Raw genomic sequence first — 20,899 nt, forward strand, 5'->3', positions numbered from 1 at the left:
AGTGATCAGCATCATTTTCTTGCGCCAACTTCCAAGCCACATATATGACTAATGCCAACGTGGACAGCCGAGGTGGTGCACAATAATGGTCTGTTGGACTACGCTTTTTGTCCAGTGGTTTCCTCAACTTGTGACGTGAGTGGAACACAGCTCAAAAATCGGCCCAGGTAGACAAACTCTAACAGTATTGATAATTCTTAAGAAATATTAGTGCTAGCATATACTGTTGTACTGTATAATAGGAAGCCACACGGCATCCTATTATACAGACTAACAAGACTGGGTAATAACAGACAGGCAAAGAGGTAATGGAACCAGGAGAGAGAGAGAGAGAGAGAGAGAGAGAGAGAGAAAAGCTCAGATTATTACATTTACTGTGCACAGCAGAAGACATACAGTATAACATATTTATAGAACATGGCAGAGCTCTAGTGTATGTTGGTCTGCATGCAATGTGTCAATTATGACTGTGCAATGCCTATGCTAAATGTGCCAATATGTTTTATATGTTAACTGCGTTGTTTTACAAAGATACAGATTTCTAGTACAGTATAGTTTATATTGCTTTGTGTTCTCTTAACACTTTCATGGAGATCTCTAAAGGTGTGCTCTGCTCCCCCTCCTCAATGTAACTTTTCTATTGAATGAAACACTTCCCCTATTCATCTCCGCCCTGTCAGTTCTTGGCAGTGGGCAGGATCCCACGTGGAAGGAGGAGAGCTCTATCACTCCCCCCTCCTCTTTGTACTCAGCTCTACATATAAATCCCACTGCTCAGAGAAGGGTTTTGTAGCCAGCAGCCCTTTGCCAGTGGTCAACCTGAGCCTCTGTCTCCCTCTAGCTTACAATCATGAGCTTCTCTTCTTCTTCCTATTCCTCCTTGAGACCTCAACGCTCCTATGCCTTCGGTCCTCAGTTTGGAGGAGGCAGCAGCTCAGCTAGTGTACATGCTGGGGCAGGAGGCTCAGGAGGCCGGATCTCAGTGTCCAGAGTATCTACTGTGGGATCTGGGTTCGGTGGTGGGTTTGGTAGTGCCTCCAGTTCTATAGCATCTGGAGCTAGTCTCCTATCAGGCACTCAGAATGAGAAGGAGACCATGCAAGGGCTCAATGACCGTCTGGCGTCCTACCTGGAGAGGGTACGTAGCCTGGAAGCAGGCAATCAGAAACTGGAGCTGCAGATTCGCCAACATATGGAAAAGAAGGGACCCTCCAAGGATTGGTCTCCATACTTCAAAGTTCTGGAACAACTGCAGAGACAGGTGAGGACCACTTCATCAATTCATATTTTATTATAAACTTTCGTCCATACATAGACATTAGCATTCCAAAAGTTTTGCACTGAGTAATTCATTTTACAAAGTTTCTTACAGTGTATTTAAATGTAGTTCACAAATATGTCTGCAAAAGTTTTATTCAGTATTTTTTGGCTCAGATCTTCTCGGTGAATTGCCTTTCTGTAGTCTGGCTGATCATCTGCCTCTGTCACAAACACTTCATTGCACTCATGTAGTTCTGATCATTTAAACTTTTGTATGTACAGTGCATTTTATGTATGAATTCTGTTACCCTCATACTCCTAACCATAGCTCCTGGAAAGCTATATTGTACCAGTTATGCAAGATGGAGATTCCCATTCACTAATAGCTGGGATTGCAGCAGAATTAGGATGGGTGTGGGCAGGATGAGGTTAAGCGGATTCTCTTCCTGTTACAGCTGAACAGCAAACATCTCTCTGTTAGTGCAGAGTACAGTACAGTGCGGGCCAGAGCAATGTGTGCATTAATAATAGCTATTTCTTTAGGGTAATCTGTGCATAATTTATCCTTCATCATCAACCATATGTCTTATTGAGATTAATTTGAGAGTTTAATACCACTAACTATAATAAATCAGAGTTATACAGATACAACTAATACCACTAACTATAATAAACCAGAGTTATACAGATACAACTAGTACCACTAACTATAATAAACCAGAGTTATACAGATACAACTAATACCATTAACTATAATAAACCAGAGTTGTACATATACAACTAATACCACTAACTATAATAAACCAGAGTTATATAGATACAACTAATACCACTAACTATAATAAACCAGAGTTATACAGATACAACTAATAACACTAACTATAATAAACCAGAGTTATATAGATACAACTAATACCACTAACAATAATAAACCAGAGTTATACAGATACAACTAGTACCACTAACAATAATAAACCAGAGTTATATAGATACAACTAATACCACTAACAATAATAAACCAGAGTTATACAGATACAACTAATACCACTAACTATACAGATATAATATTTATCTGCTGTGAAACTACAGGGTACTTGTCACTCAGCAGCAGCTAAACTACCTACAGCCTGGTCCTGCCTGGCTAGCTGACTGGGGAACAGCTTCCAGCCCATTTATGCCGGGACAATGTTTAGAGGCACCCAGTTCTCTGCACTCACACCTGCAATCACCTGCGATGCAGGTAGCAGGTATAAAGAGCCAGGTGCTTCTAAACATTGTCCCGCTATAAATGGACCAGAAGCAGTTCCCGGGCAGCCAGTCTAAAGCTGGCCTGGTCTTCTCCAGGTCTACACCAGCCATTGCCGGCAGAACTTGCTGGAACTTGTAGTTCCATAACTGCTGAAAAGACTCAGTTTGATATACACCACTGTAATATGTAAATAACAAATTATATGGTTCTACTATTTAACTGTTGTCTGTCTTATTCTGTTATATCTCGGTATAAGTCTACCGCTGTTCCTAACACATCTTTTTTGCATTTAGGTGTTTGACAGCACTGTTGAAAACTCTCAGCTAGTTCTGCAGATAGACAACGCACGTCTTGCAGCTGACGACTTCAGAGTAAAGTAAGTTTTACTCTTCTGTAAGAGAAAAAAAAAATCTTCACAGCTATGGTTAGCCAGGAAGAGTTTTCTTTTTGTTAATGTGTCATCCCCTATAATTATATATGATATGGCAATTAGACAAAGCTCATAATTTCACTTTCTCTTCACTCCAGGTATGAATCTGAGCTGGCTATCCGACAGTCTGTGGAGGCAGATATTAATGGATTGCGCAAGGTCATAGATGATACCAACATTTCCAGACTCAACCTGGAGAATGAGATTGAGTCTCTGAAGGAAGAGCTGGCTTTCCTGAAGAAAGCCCACCAAGATGTAAGCCAAAACAACTATAGGAGACCTACAGTAACAGCATTAGAAGGGTAGAGGGAGGAGAAAGGGAGACCTGTGAACTGTATTTTGAGAACTTAATATTTTTGTTAGTGGACAGTTTATTTCGAAGTATTCCAGCGAGATCTACCTGGTTGTTATTTGTATATTTGGGACCATATATATATTTTTGTTCATTTACCAATTTTTTTTTTCTTTTTGCTGTTATTCCAGATTTCTGTATTCTGTATTGCTCGGTTCAGGCTGCAATTAATGTTTAGGTTTATATGGTCTTTCAAAAGATCTTTTTATTTTACATGTGTATATGTGTGTGTATGATTAGTCACATATCACTGCGCTAATATGGATTTTTGGTTGGTATATGTTATACATTTTATTACTTCATTGTACAGGGCAATTTTTCTAGTACCAGATATATGATCACTGCTGAAGTTCATTGTGGATGACGAAACAGTTGCCACACTAATATAACATCTCCGTTATGTCATCTGCAGGAAGTCAATGACCTCCAGGGCCAGATTGCTGGCTCTGTAGTGACAGTGGAGATAGATGCCCCTAAAACCCAAGACCTTGGTAAAGTCATGACAGAAATCAGGGCACAGTACGATGATCTGGCACAGAAGAACCGTGAAGATGCTGAGAAGTGGTATCAATCAAAGGTATGCAAGAGTTTGAATCTGTGTCATAAAAGAAAGTATGCATTAATTATTATTAACAACTAATTATATAGCAAATAAATATACCATAGCACTGTACAGAGACTATTTCAGACACTCACATCAGTCCCTGCCTCAATGGAGCTTATCCTATGCAAACATGGGGAGAATATGCAAACTCCATACAGATGAGCCTTGGATAGGTATTTACCTCAGGGCTGTGACTCAGCAGTGTTAGTCACTTTGCCAACCATGCTGCCCACTAATCATTTGTGTCGCTTTCCCAGCATACTGTGTATAGTATGTGTGAACACTGAATTTGTGGCATTTTATATAAAGTGCCTTCAGTCCTATTGCAGTGAAGTGCTATATACTGTAAGTAAAATCATTATTGTGGTATATAGATCTAATATTTTTCCATAATACGCTTTTTATTTTAACTGCTGCTAGTATATATTCCACTAAGGACCTTTCTCTATAATATTCTTAATCTACCATAAACACATACAATTATTGGTATATTTTAGACTAAATTCAAAGATGTTAAATGTGCATGCAGCTGCTACGGCTAAACGGGTTGTGTTTCCTCTCCCTTGCAGGTGGAAGAGCACACTATGCAGATCACAGAGGACACAGTGGCTCTCGATACAGCAAAGACCACAGTTCTAGAGCTGCGTCGCAATGTACAGTCTTTAGAAATAGAACTTGACACCCTGCGCAATCAGGTAAGGGAGCTGTGGAGCACCGACTACAACCTATTATACCTCAAGTCTTGTTGGTTTCTCTGCTAAACGGTCTTCTTTGACTCCACAGAAACACAACCTTGAAGGTTCCCTCAATGAGACAGAAAACCGATACGCTATGGAACTGGAAATGCTAGGTGCCAATGCCCAGTCATTCGAGGCAGAGTTGACACAAGTTCGCAATGACTGCCAGAGACAACAACAAGAGTACCAGTCACTGCTGAACACCAAGCTAAGACTGGAAGCTGAAATCCAGACCTACAGACGTCTTCTTGATGGAGATGACTTTGAGTAAGTGTCTTAATATTTTGAAGCAACTCGTACCCTGGACAGAATCAAATCTGCAAAGTATATGTGACATATATTCTTTACTCAGTCTTGTATAAAACCCTTTTGATTTTATCTTTGCAGCCTCCAAGATGCCATTTCAGCATCAACAACACAAACTGTGAAGAAAATAATCACAACCACGCAGAAAATAGTGGATGGAAAGGTCGTATCAGAAAGCAACGACACACATGTTCTGCAGTCCTAATGACACATCCAGCACCTGGAAACACTGTCTGTCATGTCCAGTACATTTCATTTAATAAAGATTCCAGGTTTTAATAAAGTGTGTTTTACTATCATCTCTCAATCAGTTCATCATAAGGCATCTACAGTCAGGGCCATCTTAATGTATAGACTCACTGGGCAGCGGCACAGAACCCCACAATTCTAGGGCCCTCGAGCAAGGGGCGGGTGGTGGTCACACAATCAGAGTATTGAGGCAGCATCCTCTACCTGTCTCGCCATCTGCAGCCACACAGTGAATAGCTGTCAGTATGCTGATTGGTGGATGTCTGTAACTATCCACAAATCAGAGTGCTGGCAGCCATTCACTCTATGGAAGCACGTGGACAGACAGCGCAGGACCGCAGGAGGGGCATGTTTTGAATTTTGTTTTAATTGGTTCCTGTGACTGGGTGTGTAGGGGCCGCAGTACGTTGCTTTGCCCAGGGCCTACAATGCGGTTAAGACAGCTCTTACTACAGTGAGCGGTTGAGTAATATCAGAGTTAATAAGTGTACTCATTGCTGGTTATATATTATATATTGCTGGTTATATATCTGCCCCTGGTGCTTATTGAATGCTGGACAGACCCTGAATACAATTTTTTTGGGTTCATCTAGAGGTCAAATGAGTTTAGATAAAGCATTCCACATAGTGATTAACAGATTTCAGAGACCTTGGTAGAGAGCAACTGACCGTGGGTGGCTATAGAACAGTCTGTGAGTACAGGTCTTAAAGGTCTTACGTCTTATTATCTGTGTACACGGTGTCATTCATATTCACGTAATCGTGCTCTCGCTTCTCTGTGTACCCCACTCATCCTGCCTCCAAATATTCATCCATTTTATTGCAAACTTAAAAAAATACAAGATGCCAAATAAATAGCTACTAGTTTCAATCACTTAAAATTCACACATAGATTTTAACACTATATATATATATTTATATATATATATTTGTGCATGAGATATGTCAGCCAGATTGAGGCTGAGGTCCCTGTGGAATAACTTATAAGAACAGGAGTATGCTGTCTGGGTAATGAAAACTTGGTCAATTATTTTCATTTCGTAATAGCTCTCATGTACAGAAACATGTATTTCAGGCTTAGTGGTCCTGTTGAACAGATGTATACACCTCCCATTTGCTGTGCTCTCTGTTGTGTGCTGACAGTCAAAATAGCGGTCACATAGCATACCCTCCAACTGTTCCTTTTTGGCTGGTACAGTACCCTTTTTTAATGGTCTGTACAGGCCAAAAAGGGCCTCGATTTTTAGCGTTCTCCCTTGTTCTGTAGAATCCTATGGCAGCACCACATGGCCACGCCCACTTAACCCGTGGTCATGGTCACGCTCCTTTTTCGATTCGTACCGATTTCATCTTTAATGAGGTTGGAGGCTATGACATAGTAGTTCAGTGCGTTGCTCAAAGGGTCTTGGCGACACTATTTTGGCCAGTGGCTGCCAGATGCATTTTAATCAGACAGACCATAATAAGGATAAAATGATGTAGGCATAGGCACTTCATAGGGACAGCTAATAGACTTCAAGTAACCCTATACCTGTGTGTCTCCTATTATAATAAACACATTATTATGACCACGGGCTAATAGCCAGAGTAACTGCCGTGTGCAGCACGGACAGCAGCTAGACAGGCTGAACTGTTGTTTTAGACACACGTCTGGTAGCCCCAGGGTAATTTTGACAGCAGCTCCACTGCAGCGTGTAGGTCGGCCATCATGCTCCATCGTAGCCGACATTCACCTCTAACATCAGTGGCAAGTGGTGCTCCACGGTTTCCATGTTGGTTATTCACAATGGTGCCATTTGTCCAGTCACGATACACCTTCACCACAGCAGCACGCGAACAGTTCAATAACTGCGCTGTTTCAGAAATACTGCCACCGAAAGCCGATAATCATCCCTTTTTGCTACTTGGATAAATCGCCTCTTTTACCCATGACAGCAACAAGTGATATGTGTGCAGATGGCCTATCACACACCTTATATACAGTATACACCAAGCCAGCACACAACACGTGATGTACTACATTGCCAAAATCAAATGTAGGAGGTGGTCATAATAATATGACCCGATTGTGTACTTCCTAATGTCCGGGAAATAATGTAACAGCTGTGTGATGGAAAAGTAGACCGATATCAATTATACTGATGAAATAGTAGCACCCCATAAAGTGCATATCATTATTATTATTATTATTATTATTATTATTAAAGTTATTAGATTGCATAAAATCGTTCCAGAATACATAGGGGTGTCTTTATAAAAGGAAGAAAAGCCTTATCGCCACCAAAAACAGGTGTTATTGACGACAATAGTACGTCTCCCGAAATTTCATGGGGTTACCACTGCTAACTGCTATTTATCAAGGATCACGAGACTACAAGTACCACAGCAATCCTTGTTCCGTTATTGCCATCTCAGAATGGTGTTAACAACGAAAATCAATGATAAAAATGCTTTATACTTTGAATAAGGATTTCTAGTTTAATAATTATAAACGGAGTATACAGTTAGTAGAAATAAAAGCCTATGGGGTATATGCAATTAGCGGCGAATCGCAGCAATTTTTCGCCCGTTTTTTAATTTGACACAATTCGACCATCAAATTCCGGCAAGTGGGTGCCGAAATTTACCATATTCAATAAAAAACGGATTCGACAGTCCCGCTGTCGAAAAATGGCCGATTTGACGGAATTTGATCCGATTTTTTTAAAAACGGGAAAAAACGGTAAAAAAACAGAAAAAAAATGGCGTGGGGTCCCCCCTCCAAAGCATAACCAGCCTTGTGCTCTTCATGCCGGTCCTGGTTCTAAAAATCCGGGGGGGGGAAATGACAGGGGATCCCCCGTATTTTTAAAACCAGCACCGGGCTCTGCGCCTGGTGCAAAAAATACGGGGGACAAAAAGCGTAGGGGTCCCCCATAATTTTTACACCAGCATCGGGCTCCACTAGCTGGACAGATAATGCCACAGCCGGGGGTCACTTTTATACAGCGCCCTGCGGCCGTGGCATTAAATACCCAACTAGTCACCCCTGGCCGGGGTACTCTGGGGGAGTGGGGACCCCTTCAATCAAGGGGTCCCCCCCCCAGCCACCCAAGGGCCAGGGGTGAAGCCCGAGGCTGTCCCCCCCATCCAAGGGCTGTATTTTTTTTCAGTAGAACTACAGGTACCAGCGGGCCCGTTTTTCTCCCGCATGCTGGTACTTGTGGTTCTCCAAGTACCAGCTTGCGGGGGAGGCTTGCTGGGACTTGTAGTACTACTGTAAAAAAACAATATTCTTTCAAATTTCTCAAGGCTATCAGCCCCCCATCCGCAGCCCTTGGATGGGGGGGACAGCCTCTGGCTTTACCCCTGGCCCTTGGGTGACTGGGGGGGGGACCCCTTGATTGAAGGGGTCCCCACTCCCCCAGGGTACCCCGGCCAGGGGTGACTAGTTGGATATTTAATGCCACGGCCGCAGGGCGCTGTATAAAAGTGACCCCCGGCTGTGGCATTATCTGTCCATCTAGTGGAGCCCGATGCTGGTGTAAAAAATACGGGGGACCCCTACTCTTTTTGTCCCCCGTATTTTTTGCACCAGGCGCAGAGCCCGGTGCTGGTTTTAAAAATACGGGGGATCCCCTGTCATTTCCCCCCCCGGATTTTTAGAACCAGGACCAGCACGAAGAGCACAAGGCTGGTTATGCTTTGGAGGGGGGACCCCACGCCATTTTTTTTCGGGATTTTACCATTCCATTAAAAAATATATATATATATATATATTTTTAAAAATATATAAATAATACTTGTGCCTCCAAAATAGACAAACCAAGTACCTAATCCCTTCTAATATAAATAGATATGCTATTACCAATAAAAAAAAACACCAAAAAAAACATGTTTTAATTTTTTTTTATTAGATTCCCCCACCAAAGTGTGGCGGATTGAAAATGACGAATTTACTGTCTAAAAGCACTGTTGTCGAATTTCCAAACTTCAATTGAATATACTTTTGGCGAATTGCTGCATTTGTACCATTGCAAAAATGTCGAATTTGACAAATGTCGAATTTCAAAAAGTCGAATTTTGAAAGTCCGTTTTTTTGACAGAAAGTACTGAATTGCATTGTCGATTTTTTTTTTTTGGGCGAAAAAGTCCAGTTTTTCGACAATTTCGGGAATTCAACCGCAATTGCATATACCCCTTAGTCTGTGCGATACTGGCATGGAGCGGTAAGCGTTAACCTACTGCCTTGCTGGGTCATTCTGAAGGAGTATCCAATCTGACTGGCCCAGGCAAAGCAGCACCTTAACCCCTTCCACTCTGGGCCAGTGTCACTGACGCAGCTGAGGCGAGTTTTTAAAGGTAAATTTCAGAAATATAAAATCAGCATCTGTTTATAATAAATAGATAACTGTCTATAATTCCCAGGTTCACAGTTATTAGTTTAATAGATTTGTCCCAAAATATCCCTGATTTTCAATGCAATCCTCACTATCTATTCCTATTAGCTGTGGTGTTGATTATTGAAGAAGAGTATTTCAAGTAAAGAAAAATAAAACCCCTTATACCAACATTCAGTTACCCAGCCACGATGGTTATTATAGTGCACCAAGAGTCTTCTGAGAATGGTGAAACACACAACAGCTGTTACTTATCCCAGGAAAGTATCTGCACATCCTCAAGATAAAAACTGATATACACGGTACATTCCACCAGGGCGGTACAAGTCCTTCACAGTTATCGCCATGTATTCAGTAAGAGGCCAAAGATAAAAGCACACTGAATGTTTTCAAGGAGGAACTTGTATTCAGGGAAGGGTGTGGTGCTCCTTATAACGTACCATGGCCCTCATTCCGAGTTGTTCGCTCGGTATTTTTCATCGCATCGCAGTGAAAATCCGCTTAGTACGCATGCGCAATGTTCGCACTGCGACTGCGCCAAGTAACTTTACTATGAAGAAAGTAATTTTACTCACGGCTTTTTCTTCGCTCCGGCGATCGTAATGTGATTGACAGGAAATGGGTGTTACTGGGCGGAAACACGGCGTTTCAGGGGCGTGTGGCTGAAAACGCTACCGTTTCCGGAAAAAACGCAGGAGTGGCCGGGGAAACGGTGGGAGTGCCTGGGCGAACGCTGGGTGTGTTTGTGACGTCAACCAGGAACGACAAGCACTGAAATGATCGCACAGGCAGAGTAAGTCTGGAGCTACTCAGAAACTGCTAAGTAGTTAGTAATCGCAATATTGCGAATACATCGGTCGCAATTTTAAGAAGCTAAGATTCACTCCCAGTAGGCGGCGGCTTAGCGTGTGTAACTCTGCTAAATTCGCAATGCGACCGATCAACTCGGAATGAGGGCCCATATACATTATTAATTATGCTAGGACATATGGGGCCAGATGCATCATCGCTTGGAAAGTGATAAAATGGAGAGTGAAAAAGTGCCAGCCAATCAGCTCCTAACTGCCATTTTTCAAACACAGCCTGTGACATGGTAGTTAGGACCAGTGGCGTAACTAGAAATTTTTCTCCCCCAAGCCAAAAAATCCTTCGGCGCCCCTCCCCCCCCCCCCCCCCATACCCCCCATAATTGGCACTAGTAAAGGGACAAATATGGGTGTGTGGCTTCATTGAAATGGGCGTGGCTTCGCGTAAAGGGGCGTGGCATTGCAGGAAAAGACTACCTTATACCCCAGTTTTGCAACCTGCACGCCCAGACGATGGCCACCACAGGAAAGAAAAATAATCCTGATTCATGCCCCTTACATTATTTGTCATTTTTCCTCCTTATAGTAATGCCCAGTATACATTATGCCACATACTGCAATGGCCTTAGCCATTATGCCACACACAATAATGCACATGACACAATATGCACACACTGTAATGCCCCCGACACATTATACCACACACCGTAATGCCTGTGACACATTATGACAGGAATCGCAATGCCCGTTATACATTATGCTACACACTGCAATGCCCCTGATACATTATAGCACATACAATGTCTGTGACACAGTATGACACACACCACAATGATCCTGAGACATTATACCACATACCACAATGCCCGTGATATAGTATACAACACACCGTAATGCCTGACACATTATGACACACACCGCAATGTCCGTGATACATTATGCCACACACCGTAATGCCCATTACACATTAAGTTCTACAGTAAGGCTTCTAATTACTTTTAAATTACCTGCTCGTTGCCAGGGGTTTTCATGCTCAGGGTGTCATGCTCGTTGCCAGAGGTTTCATGCACTGGGTGTCATGCTCGCTGCCAGCGGTTTCATACTCTTGGTTCCATGCACGGTGCCAGGGGTTTTCATGCTCAGGGTGTCATGCTCGTTGCCAGGGGTTTCATGCACTGGGTGTCATGCTCGTTGCCAGGGTTTTCATGCACTGGGTGTCATGCTTGTTGCCAGAGGTTTCATGCACTGGGTGTCATGCTCGTTGCTAGGGGGTAGTGCTTGTTGCTAGGGCCATGCTCCCAGTGCCACATATGCCCCCAGTGCCAGATATTCCCCCACAGTGCCAGGTATATGCCCCCAGTGCCAGATATTCCCCCACAGTGCCAGGTACATGCCCCCAGTGCCACATATGCCCCCTCAGTGCCTGCTCCCCCAGTGCCAAATATTCCCCCACAGTGCCACATATGCCCCCTCAGTGCCTGCTCTTCCCAGTGCCAGATATTCCCCCACAGTGCCAGGTATATGCCCCCAGTGCCAGATATTCCCCCACAGTGCCACATATGCCCCCTCAGTGCCTGCTCCCCCCAGTGCCAAATATTCCCCCACAGTGCCAGGTATATGCCCCCAGTGCCAGATCTTCCCCCACAGTGCCAGGTATATGCCCCCAGTGCCAGGTATATGCCCCCAGTGCCAGATATTCCCCCACAGTGCCACATATGCCCCCTCAGTGCCTGCTCCCCCCAGTGCCAAATATTCCCCCCCCCCAGTGCCAGGTATATGCCCCCAGTGCCAGGTATATGCACCCAGTGCCAGATCTTCCCCCACAGTGCCAGGTATATGCCCCCAGTGCCAGATCTTCCCCCACAGTGCCAGGTATATGCCACCAGTGCCAGATCTTCCCCCACAGTGCCAGGTATATGCCCCCAGTGCCAGATCTTCCCCCACAGTGCCAGGTATATGCCCCCAGTGCCAGATCTTCCCCCACAGTGCCTGCTCCCACCCCCCGCTCCTTTGTGTTGGAGGGACACGGAGCGCATAGCGCGCCTCTCCTGTGTCCCTCCTGGCTCTCCTGCCGGTCTAATAAAGGAAGTGCCGGTTCGTGAGCCAATCAGAGCTCACGAACGGCACTTCCATTATTAGACAGGCCGGGGGAGAGCCAGGGAGGGACACAGGAGAGGCGCGCGATGTGCGCTCCGTGTCCCTCCTTACAGCAGCGGAGGGAAGGAGACCGCAGATTGACATGCGGACACTCGTCCGCATGTCAATCTGTGCAAAGTCAGTGGCGCCCCCGCAGCCCCTCGCCCCCAAGCCACCGCGAGGACTGCGGGGGCAGTCGTTACGCCACTGGTTAGGACCTGATTGGCTGCCACTTTTTCACTCTCCATTTTATCACTTTCCAAGCGATGATGCATCTAGCCTAGGGGTGGGCAACAGGCGGCCCGCGGACCGATCCTGCCTGGCCCGCTGTGCCCAACCAGAGTGCAATGACAAGCGGCCCGACATGCCGCTTGTCATTGCACTGCTCTCAGACGCGGCGCCGCTGAGGAAATCCCGGTCACGTCACAGGGTCAGCTGACCGGGATTTCCTCTGTTATCATGCGCTGGGAGGCACGGGGGCGGGCACTGCAGTGAGCAGTAGCGGCGGCCGAGAAGCGGCATCCAGTGAGGAGAGGAAGCGGCGGGCAGCGAGCGGGAGCAGGAGAGGCCACATCAGCAGTGACTCCGGCCGGCAGCAGCGCAGATCATCGGACAGCGGGGATCGTCTGCCACTGTGACAAACAGGTAAACCGCTGTCCAGCCAGCCCCTGGATCACTGCTTAAGCTGCCATGTAGGTTTAGGGGTGGGGAGGGAGGGGAGTTAAAAACTGCAATATGGATTTAGGGGAGTGGGGGGACAGGGGGTAGGGACTGTCTGCCGTAATGTGTAAAAAGGGGGCGCTGTCTGCCGTAATGTGTAAAAAGGGGACGCTGTCTGCCGTAATGTGTAAAAACGGGGGCGCTGTCTGCCGTAATGTGTAAAAACGGGACGCTGTCTGCCGTAATGTGTAAAAACGGGGGCGCTGTCTGCCGTAATGTGTAAAAACGGGGGTGCTGTCTGCCGTAATGTATAAAAACGGGGGCGCTGTCTGCCGTAATGTGTAAAAAGGGGACGCTGTCTGCCGTAATGTGTAAAAACGGGGGCGCTGTCTGCCGTAATGTGTAAAAACGGGATGCTGTCTGCCGTAATGTGTAAAAACGGGGGCGCTGTCTGCCGTAATGTGTAAAAAGGGGACGCTGTCTGCCGTAATGTGTAAATAGGGATCTCTTTTTGAGTATTTTGTGTGTGGCCCTCGAATATTTGCTGGAAGTGTTAAGCGGCCCCCCAGCTGAAATAATTGCCCACCCCTGATCTAGCCCATGGTCACATACTGCATATACATGTGATGGGTGGGTCTCTCTTGTTCAACAAAGTGTGAAGGAAAAACAATACAAGGTGAGTCATAGGATGACATATATCAAATTTTAGAGATAAAATGAAGAGAGAGTAAATATCAACCAACCAGCTTCTAGCACAGACTGTAAAATGACCAGGAAGATTCCTGGTAGGCTGATGTGTCTGTGGGTCATGTTTTGTGTGTTGTCATGTGGCCCCACCCCCCACATGACAGCAGAGCCGGCCCTAACCAATATGATGCCCTAGGCAAGATTTTGTCTGGTGCCCCCTAGCACCACCGCTAGTTCCCCCTCTGACCCTGCACCCCTTTCCCAGCACCAGGCCAAAAAGGTATGTGTTTTTGCTGGCAAGGGGCATGGCCACACAATAGTACCCCCAATTCAACTTATGCCTCATAGTAGTGCAACTTTATTCACAATGTATCATACAATAGTGTCCCTTATTCACATTACATCACACAGTAGTACCACTTTACCTTATATACGTTACTCCTCACAGTAGTGCCCCTCATTCACATAACATCATACTGAATTGCTTCTTATTCACATTACACCACACCATATTGCTCTTTATTCTCATTACACCATACTATATTGCTCTTTATTCACATTAGACCACACAGGAGCGCCCTTTCTATACGTTACGCCACACAGTAGAGCACCTTATACACATAATGTCACATATTGGTAATGCATTTATACACATAATGACACACATAATGTCCCTTACACATATGCCGCACATTATTAGTGCCCTTATACACATCATGACACACATAGTGCCCCTTACACATATGTTACACATTATTAATGCCCTTATACACATAATGACATATATAGTTCCTGGCGTGAGTCATCTGGCAGCTCTGCTAACGTCGGGTGCCTATTTTTTATGAAAATACATCTTATTTGCATTGCTATGTGGCAAAGATGCACAAGCAGCTTCCGCTGATTAAAATGATATGCGGCATGCCTATATACTGTGTGCGACTGTGACTGTATCTGCATACAAAATGCTACACACAGAATATAGGCATGCCGCATATCATTTTAATCAGCAGAAGCTGCTTGTGCCCCTAGGCATACCAGATGCCCTAGGCAATTGCCTAGTTTGCCTATGCCTAAGGCCGGCTCTGTTGTGAGGTGATCTTAACACAAACAAGGATTACAGAGTAAATGAGCACTTTGCACTGACACATGTGCATACTGTATGTGATTTAAGTACAATTGTGGGTAAAAACTGCAACAGAAAACTTTCTAACATTCTGGGGGGAGAGACTAGACTGCAAACCACAAATTTAAGCATAAGTGGTGCTACCTTGCTCAGAACAACTATAATAAATGCTACAATGTAACATGAGTGAAATTGAGGTTCTTAGCACAATTTTTGGCCAAAAATGTGGGCCCTCCTACCAGGGCCGGTTCTACACCTTGCGGCGCCCAGTGCGAAAGTTTCCACTGGCGCCCCCGCTGGCAAAACAGTTCACAAAAAATAGGGGCGTGGCTTGATAGGGGAGGGTCGTTGCCACAGTTATGCCCCCAATAGCTGTGCCCCCAGATTTGCCCCAAGTAGTTGTGCCCCCCAGTTGATTTGCCCCCTGTAGCTGTGCCCCCCTGTAGATTTGCCCCCAGTGGTTGTGCCCCCAGTTAATTTTCCCCCAGTAGCTGGTCCCCCTGTAGCTGTGCCCCCTGTAGCAGTGCCCCCAGTATGTGCCCTCTCTAGATCTGCCCCCAGTAGCTGTGCCCCAATAGCTGTTCCCCCTGTAGCAGTGCCCCCAGTATGTACCCTCTGTAGCTGTGCCTCCTGTAGTAGTGCCCCAGTAGCTGTTCCCCCTGTAGCAGTGCCCCCAGTATGTACCCTCTGTAGCTGTGCCCCCTGTAGTAGTGCCCCCAGTAGCTGTTCCCCCTGTAGCAGTGCCCCCAGTATGTACCCTCTGTAGCTGTTCCCCCTGTAGTAGTGCCCCCAGTATGTGCCCTCTGTAGCTGTGCCCCCTGTAGTAGTGCCCCCAGTAGCTGTTCCCCCTGTAGCAGTGCCCCCAGTATGTACCCTCTGTAGCTGTGCCCCCTGTAGTAGTGCCCCCAGTATGTGCCCTCTGTAGTTGTGCCCCTTGTAGCTGTGCCCCCAGTCGTAGTGCCCCTTGTAGCTGTGCCCCCTGTATGTGCCCCCAGTAGCAGCGACGCTTTCAAAGCCTAAAGGAAAAAAAACAATACTTACCAGCCTCGCTCCTGCTTCTGGACCTGCCGCTGCTGTCTCCGGGTACCGGCTCCTCTCTATGGGAGAGACGTCATGACGTCTCTCCCATAGCAGCCCCGCACTGACACTAGGGGTCAATTTTGACCTCTAGCTTCAGTCAGTGACGCCAGCTGCAGAGGGCGCACACGGCGCTCTCTGCAGCCGGGAGCTGGGGAGGGAGGATTAGTAGCGTCTCTTGCCATGCCGGCGCCCTCAGGGTAGCTGCGCCCCAGGCAAAAAGCCTGCTTGCCCATGGCAAGAGCCGCTACTGCCTCCTATCCAGGGCTTAAAGTGGTCCTGGAGAGGTGGGGGAACTCACATCGCCCGCAATCCCTCCTGCTTAGTGCGCGTCGAAGGCGCGCGCACCGCAGAAATGGGTGTGGCCTCACAAGGAAGGGGTGTGGCCTCACAAGGAAGGGGCGTGGCCTCACAAAAGTACCACCAATTCAAAATAATGCTTCACAGTAGCACAATCTTATTCACACTGCCCGCCCCACATACTAGTGCCCTTTACTCACACAATGCCCACAATAGCAGAGCCACTTACACACACAATGCCCACAGCAGTGCCCTCCCCCTCCTAATTTTAGATTTGGTTCACATTATATCAGTATATGTTGAACAACCTTTGCTCACCTCTGTTAGGTCTTCTGTGTGTCCCTTCTGCTTTCTTGTCTACTTTGTCACTCTCCTCATGAGTCCATACACTTTAGTGCTGTGTGCAAGAAACCGCATCGGCGCCCCCCGTCATATTTAAAATAGGACCAGTGACAAAAATTTAGGGGGAGGGGGCGTGGTCACAAAATAATACCAATTCATATTATGCTGCACAGTAATCTCCATTATTCAAATTACGCCGCACAGTAGCACCACTTACACACATTACACCAGGTAGAGCCCCTATCATGCGTTATGCCAGGTAGAACCCCCTTTTACACAGTACGGCAGGCAGAGCCGTCTTTTACACAGTACGGCAGGCAAAGTCCTCCTTATACACAGTAAGAGAGACAGAGCCCCTTTTTACACAGTACAGCAGGCAGAGCCCCATTTTACACAGTACGGCAGGCAGAGCCCCCTTTTACACAGTACGGCAGGCAGAGCCCCCTTTTACACAGTACGGCTGGCAGAGCCCCCTTTTACACAGTACGGCAGGCAGAGTCCCCCTTATACACAGTAAGAGAGACAGAGCCCCTTTTTACACAGTACAGCAGGCAGAGCCCCATTTTACACAGTACGGCAGGCATAGTCCCCCTTATACACAGTAAGAGAGAGAGAGCCCCCTTTTACACAGTACGGCAGACAGAGCCCCATTTTACACAGTACGGCAGGCATAGTCCCCCTTATACACAGTAAGAGAGACAGAGCCCCCTTTTACACAGTACGGCAGGCATAGTCCCCCTTATACACAGTAAGAGACAGAGCCCCCTTTTACACAGTACGGCAGGCATAGTCCCCCTTATACACAGTAAGAGAGACAGAGCCCTTTTACACAGTACGTCAGGCAGAGCCCCATTTTACACAGTACGGCAAGCAGAGTCCCCCATAACACAGTAAAAGAGACAGAACATCCAGCACCCCCGTTTGCCCCATCACTACACCCCCTCTGTCACACAGTATCCAGCACCCCCTCATTGTCACTTAGCATTCAGCACCTCCCTCTGTGTCCCCCAGGACTGCTCCACCTCTGCACCACCATTACAGTACCGTCCATCCCCCACCCCTCCCCTCTCATCCCTCCACAGTGAACCATGAGTCTCCTGCAGAATGCCCGCCGCTCAGCCTCACAGTAAACTCCAGCGGCTGCGGGGGGGATTAGGCGTTACAGCCCGCGGCTCACACTCCGGTGGCTGCGGGGGGAGGGGGATCGGGTGTTTCAGCTCACACTCCGGCGGGGGGGGGGGAGGGGGGGGGATCGGGCATTACAGCTCCGGAGGCTGCGAGGATGGGGGGGTCGGGCATTTCAGCTCACACTACGGCGGCTGCGGCGGGGGAAGAATCGAGCGTTCCAGCCCGCGTCTCACACTCCGGCGGCTGCGGGGGGGATCGGGCGTTACAGCCCGCGGCTGCGCGGGGGGGTTCGGGCATTACAGCCTGCAGCTCACACTCCGGCGGCTGAGGCAACGGGGGAGATCGGGCACTGTTAGCTTCCTGGCGGAGGAGGGGGGGGGGGGGGGGAGTGCACTTTGAATCTAGCGCCGATTGTGCGCCATTCACGGCTCCCGGACCGCCAGCTAACGAGAAGCTGCCACTTGGCAGCTTCTCATTGGCTGGCGGTCCGGGAGCCGCGATTGGCTCACGCCAGATTTTAAAAAAGCCTCCCCTTCTTTTGATTGGTGCTGCAGCCGGTCCGCGAGCCGGGATTGGCTGGCGGCTGCTGCCACCTTTACAATGGAGCAGGGACCTGATGCCATAGCCGGGCGGAGGCGGAACTGGTTCCGCCTGCAATTAGAGGTGACGGAACGCAGTTCCGCCCCGTTCCGGCCCACTTTAACCACTGCTCCTATCCATACTTAACTACCCTCCCAGAATGACCAGGAGTCTCCTGAAAATTGAGTGGTGAAAGGTGGACAAGCCTCCCACAGCAGTGATACTGTAGCTCTGTATGGCAATGCAGCAGGAGGTGTCTATTACAAGCAGACGCCTCCTGCTGCAGTAGTGATCCAACCCAGGACGCAACATAAGATTTCTCATTCACCTTTCAGCGGCATACAGCAGTCATGGCGCCACGCAAGCCCCTCGTCACAGAGGCCAGGAAACCTACCACAGAGATCCCTTGCTTATTCCTTCCCCCTAAACGGTGGTGACACACATCCGTTTTCACAAATGGTGGCCGCCACCGCCCCCTCCCTGTCTCCCAGGCGGCAGCATGCTACCAATCACTGACACTCTCTTGCTGTCCTGCGTTCTGTGTTGCAGGACCCATTCACTCATGCACAGAATGGCTCCTGCGCAAAGTACTGATACTTTGCGGCACAGGGTGCAGCTCCAACCACATCTGAATTTGGCCCTTTAAGCACTAAGACGGGAGAATAGACAAGTATGAAAAACAGTCTGTAGGGCCAGTTTATAAAAAGGTGGTGATAGTGGTGGATTTCCATTGCCACATATCAAAGCAATAGGTACACTCTTATCACTGTGGCTGGTGAGCAATACTAGCTGGTCAGCAATATTGGGGGGGGGGGGGTGCACGTGGTGGATTCAAGGGGAGGCCGCAGGAGCGATCTCCCTGGCAACACCTCTCACCTGTCCACTGATGCTGGCCGCTGTATACAAGAGACGTAGGGGCATATTTATCTTCATTCGTAATTTAACCCTAATAAATATAATTACACATTTCCACATATCACGGCAAAAATGTTATATTACAACAAATGCAGGGGAATTGATAGGACCTGTCCCTGCAAAGAGTAAAAAGTAAAGTTATCACTTACATGATCACTTTACTTCTGGGCTCAGACCCAGCATTCTTACTGTGTCTATGCATCAGACTACCCTTGGGGGATAATTCAGACCTGATCGCTACGGTGCGTTTTTTGCATCCCTGCGATCAGGTACGTGCCGCCTACAGGGGGTGGGGAATTCGCTGTGCAAGTGTGCGATTGCATGTGCAGGAGAGCTGCACAAACAGCAGTTTGTGCAGTCTCTGCACAGCCCAGGACTTACTCAGCCACTGCGATGATCGGGGCCGGAGCTGACGTCACAAAATCCTCCCACAAAACCCTGGGTCCCTCCTGCGTTTTTCCAGACACTCCCTAGAAACGGTCAGTTGCCACCCGCAAACGCCCTTTTCCTGTCAATCTTCTTGCGATTGCCGCATACGCATGCGCAGTTCAGACCTGATCGCCCACTGTGCGAAAACACACAGCAGTGATCAGGTCTGAATTAGCCCCTTGTGCCGGTGTAGTATGGTATGCCGGCTGTCGGGGTCCCGGCGCACAGCATACCGGCGCCGGAATCCCGACCGTTTTCCAAAAGCTACAATTTTCAGAGATTAGTACATTTCTTCACTTGCTTTTACGATTGAAAACAATGGGTTGCCCCTTCTTACATTCTATGGATATTTCATTTTATGGGAATCATCAAAAAATGGCTGATTTACTGCAAAATGTTGTTAATAAATAACCAGTATAATTGTCTGAACAGTCTACATGGCAAGCACTGGCAACACAGGTAAAAATGCATGCAGTGGCTGATTTTGTATTTATGTTCACAATATTTCGCTATTGAGTACAGTGACGCAACTACTGGGGGCAAAGGAAGTAGTTGCCAGGTGACAATTGACAGGTGGGCACTGAAACACAGGGCTGGCTGGAGGGACAGTGCGGCGGCTGCCGAGACCCTCTACAGAACAAGGCTGGCAGTGCAGGTGGCAACTGAAGTGCCAGCCGCCATGCCAATTATAACTTCTCTGTTCTCAGATGCAGAGCTTTCAAGTGGAGTGAACCTGGTCTGATGCTGCAGCTGCTGCTTGACTGTAGGTGCCAATATGTTTTGTTTCTTTGATTGGGGGACAAAGGGGGTAATTCCAAGTTGATCGCAGCAGGATTTTTGATAGCAGTTGGGCAAAACCATGGGCCTAATTCTGAGTTGATCGCAGCAGCAAATATTTTAGCAGTTGGGCAAAACCATGTGCACTGCAGGGGGGACAGATATAACATGTGCAGAGAGAGTTAGATTTGGGTGGGGTGTGTTCAAACTGAAATCTAAATTGCAGTGTAAAAATAAAGCAGCAAGTACAGGTTGAGTATCCCTTATCCAAAATGCTTGGGACCAGAGGTATTTTGGATATCAGATTTTTCCGTATTTTGGAATAATTGCATACCATAATGAGATATTATGGTGATGGGACCTAAATCTAAGCA

At 47.2% G+C, this 20,899-nt stretch overlaps 1 protein-coding gene across 1 annotated transcript; it reads left to right on the forward strand.

Annotated features, from left to right (window-relative positions):
- Positions 1 to 774: 774 nt before the first annotated feature.
- KRT18 (keratin 18) lies at positions 775 to 5,221 on the forward strand. Its single transcript, XM_063952078.1, has 7 exons — positions 775 to 1,261; positions 2,803 to 2,885; positions 3,038 to 3,194; positions 3,704 to 3,868; positions 4,465 to 4,590; positions 4,679 to 4,899; positions 5,020 to 5,221. Exons 1-7 carry the CDS (start codon positions 851 to 853, stop codon positions 5,141 to 5,143), a joined length of 1,287 nt encoding a protein of 428 aa, XP_063808148.1. The 5' UTR covers positions 775 to 850; the 3' UTR covers positions 5,144 to 5,221.
- Positions 5,222 to 20,899: the final 15,678 nt, after the last annotated feature.

The sequence above is a fragment of the Pseudophryne corroboree genome, chromosome 2 (assembly GCF_028390025.1).
Source record: "Pseudophryne corroboree isolate aPseCor3 chromosome 2, aPseCor3.hap2, whole genome shotgun sequence".
Classification (NCBI taxonomy): domain Eukaryota; kingdom Metazoa; phylum Chordata; class Amphibia; order Anura; family Myobatrachidae; genus Pseudophryne; species Pseudophryne corroboree.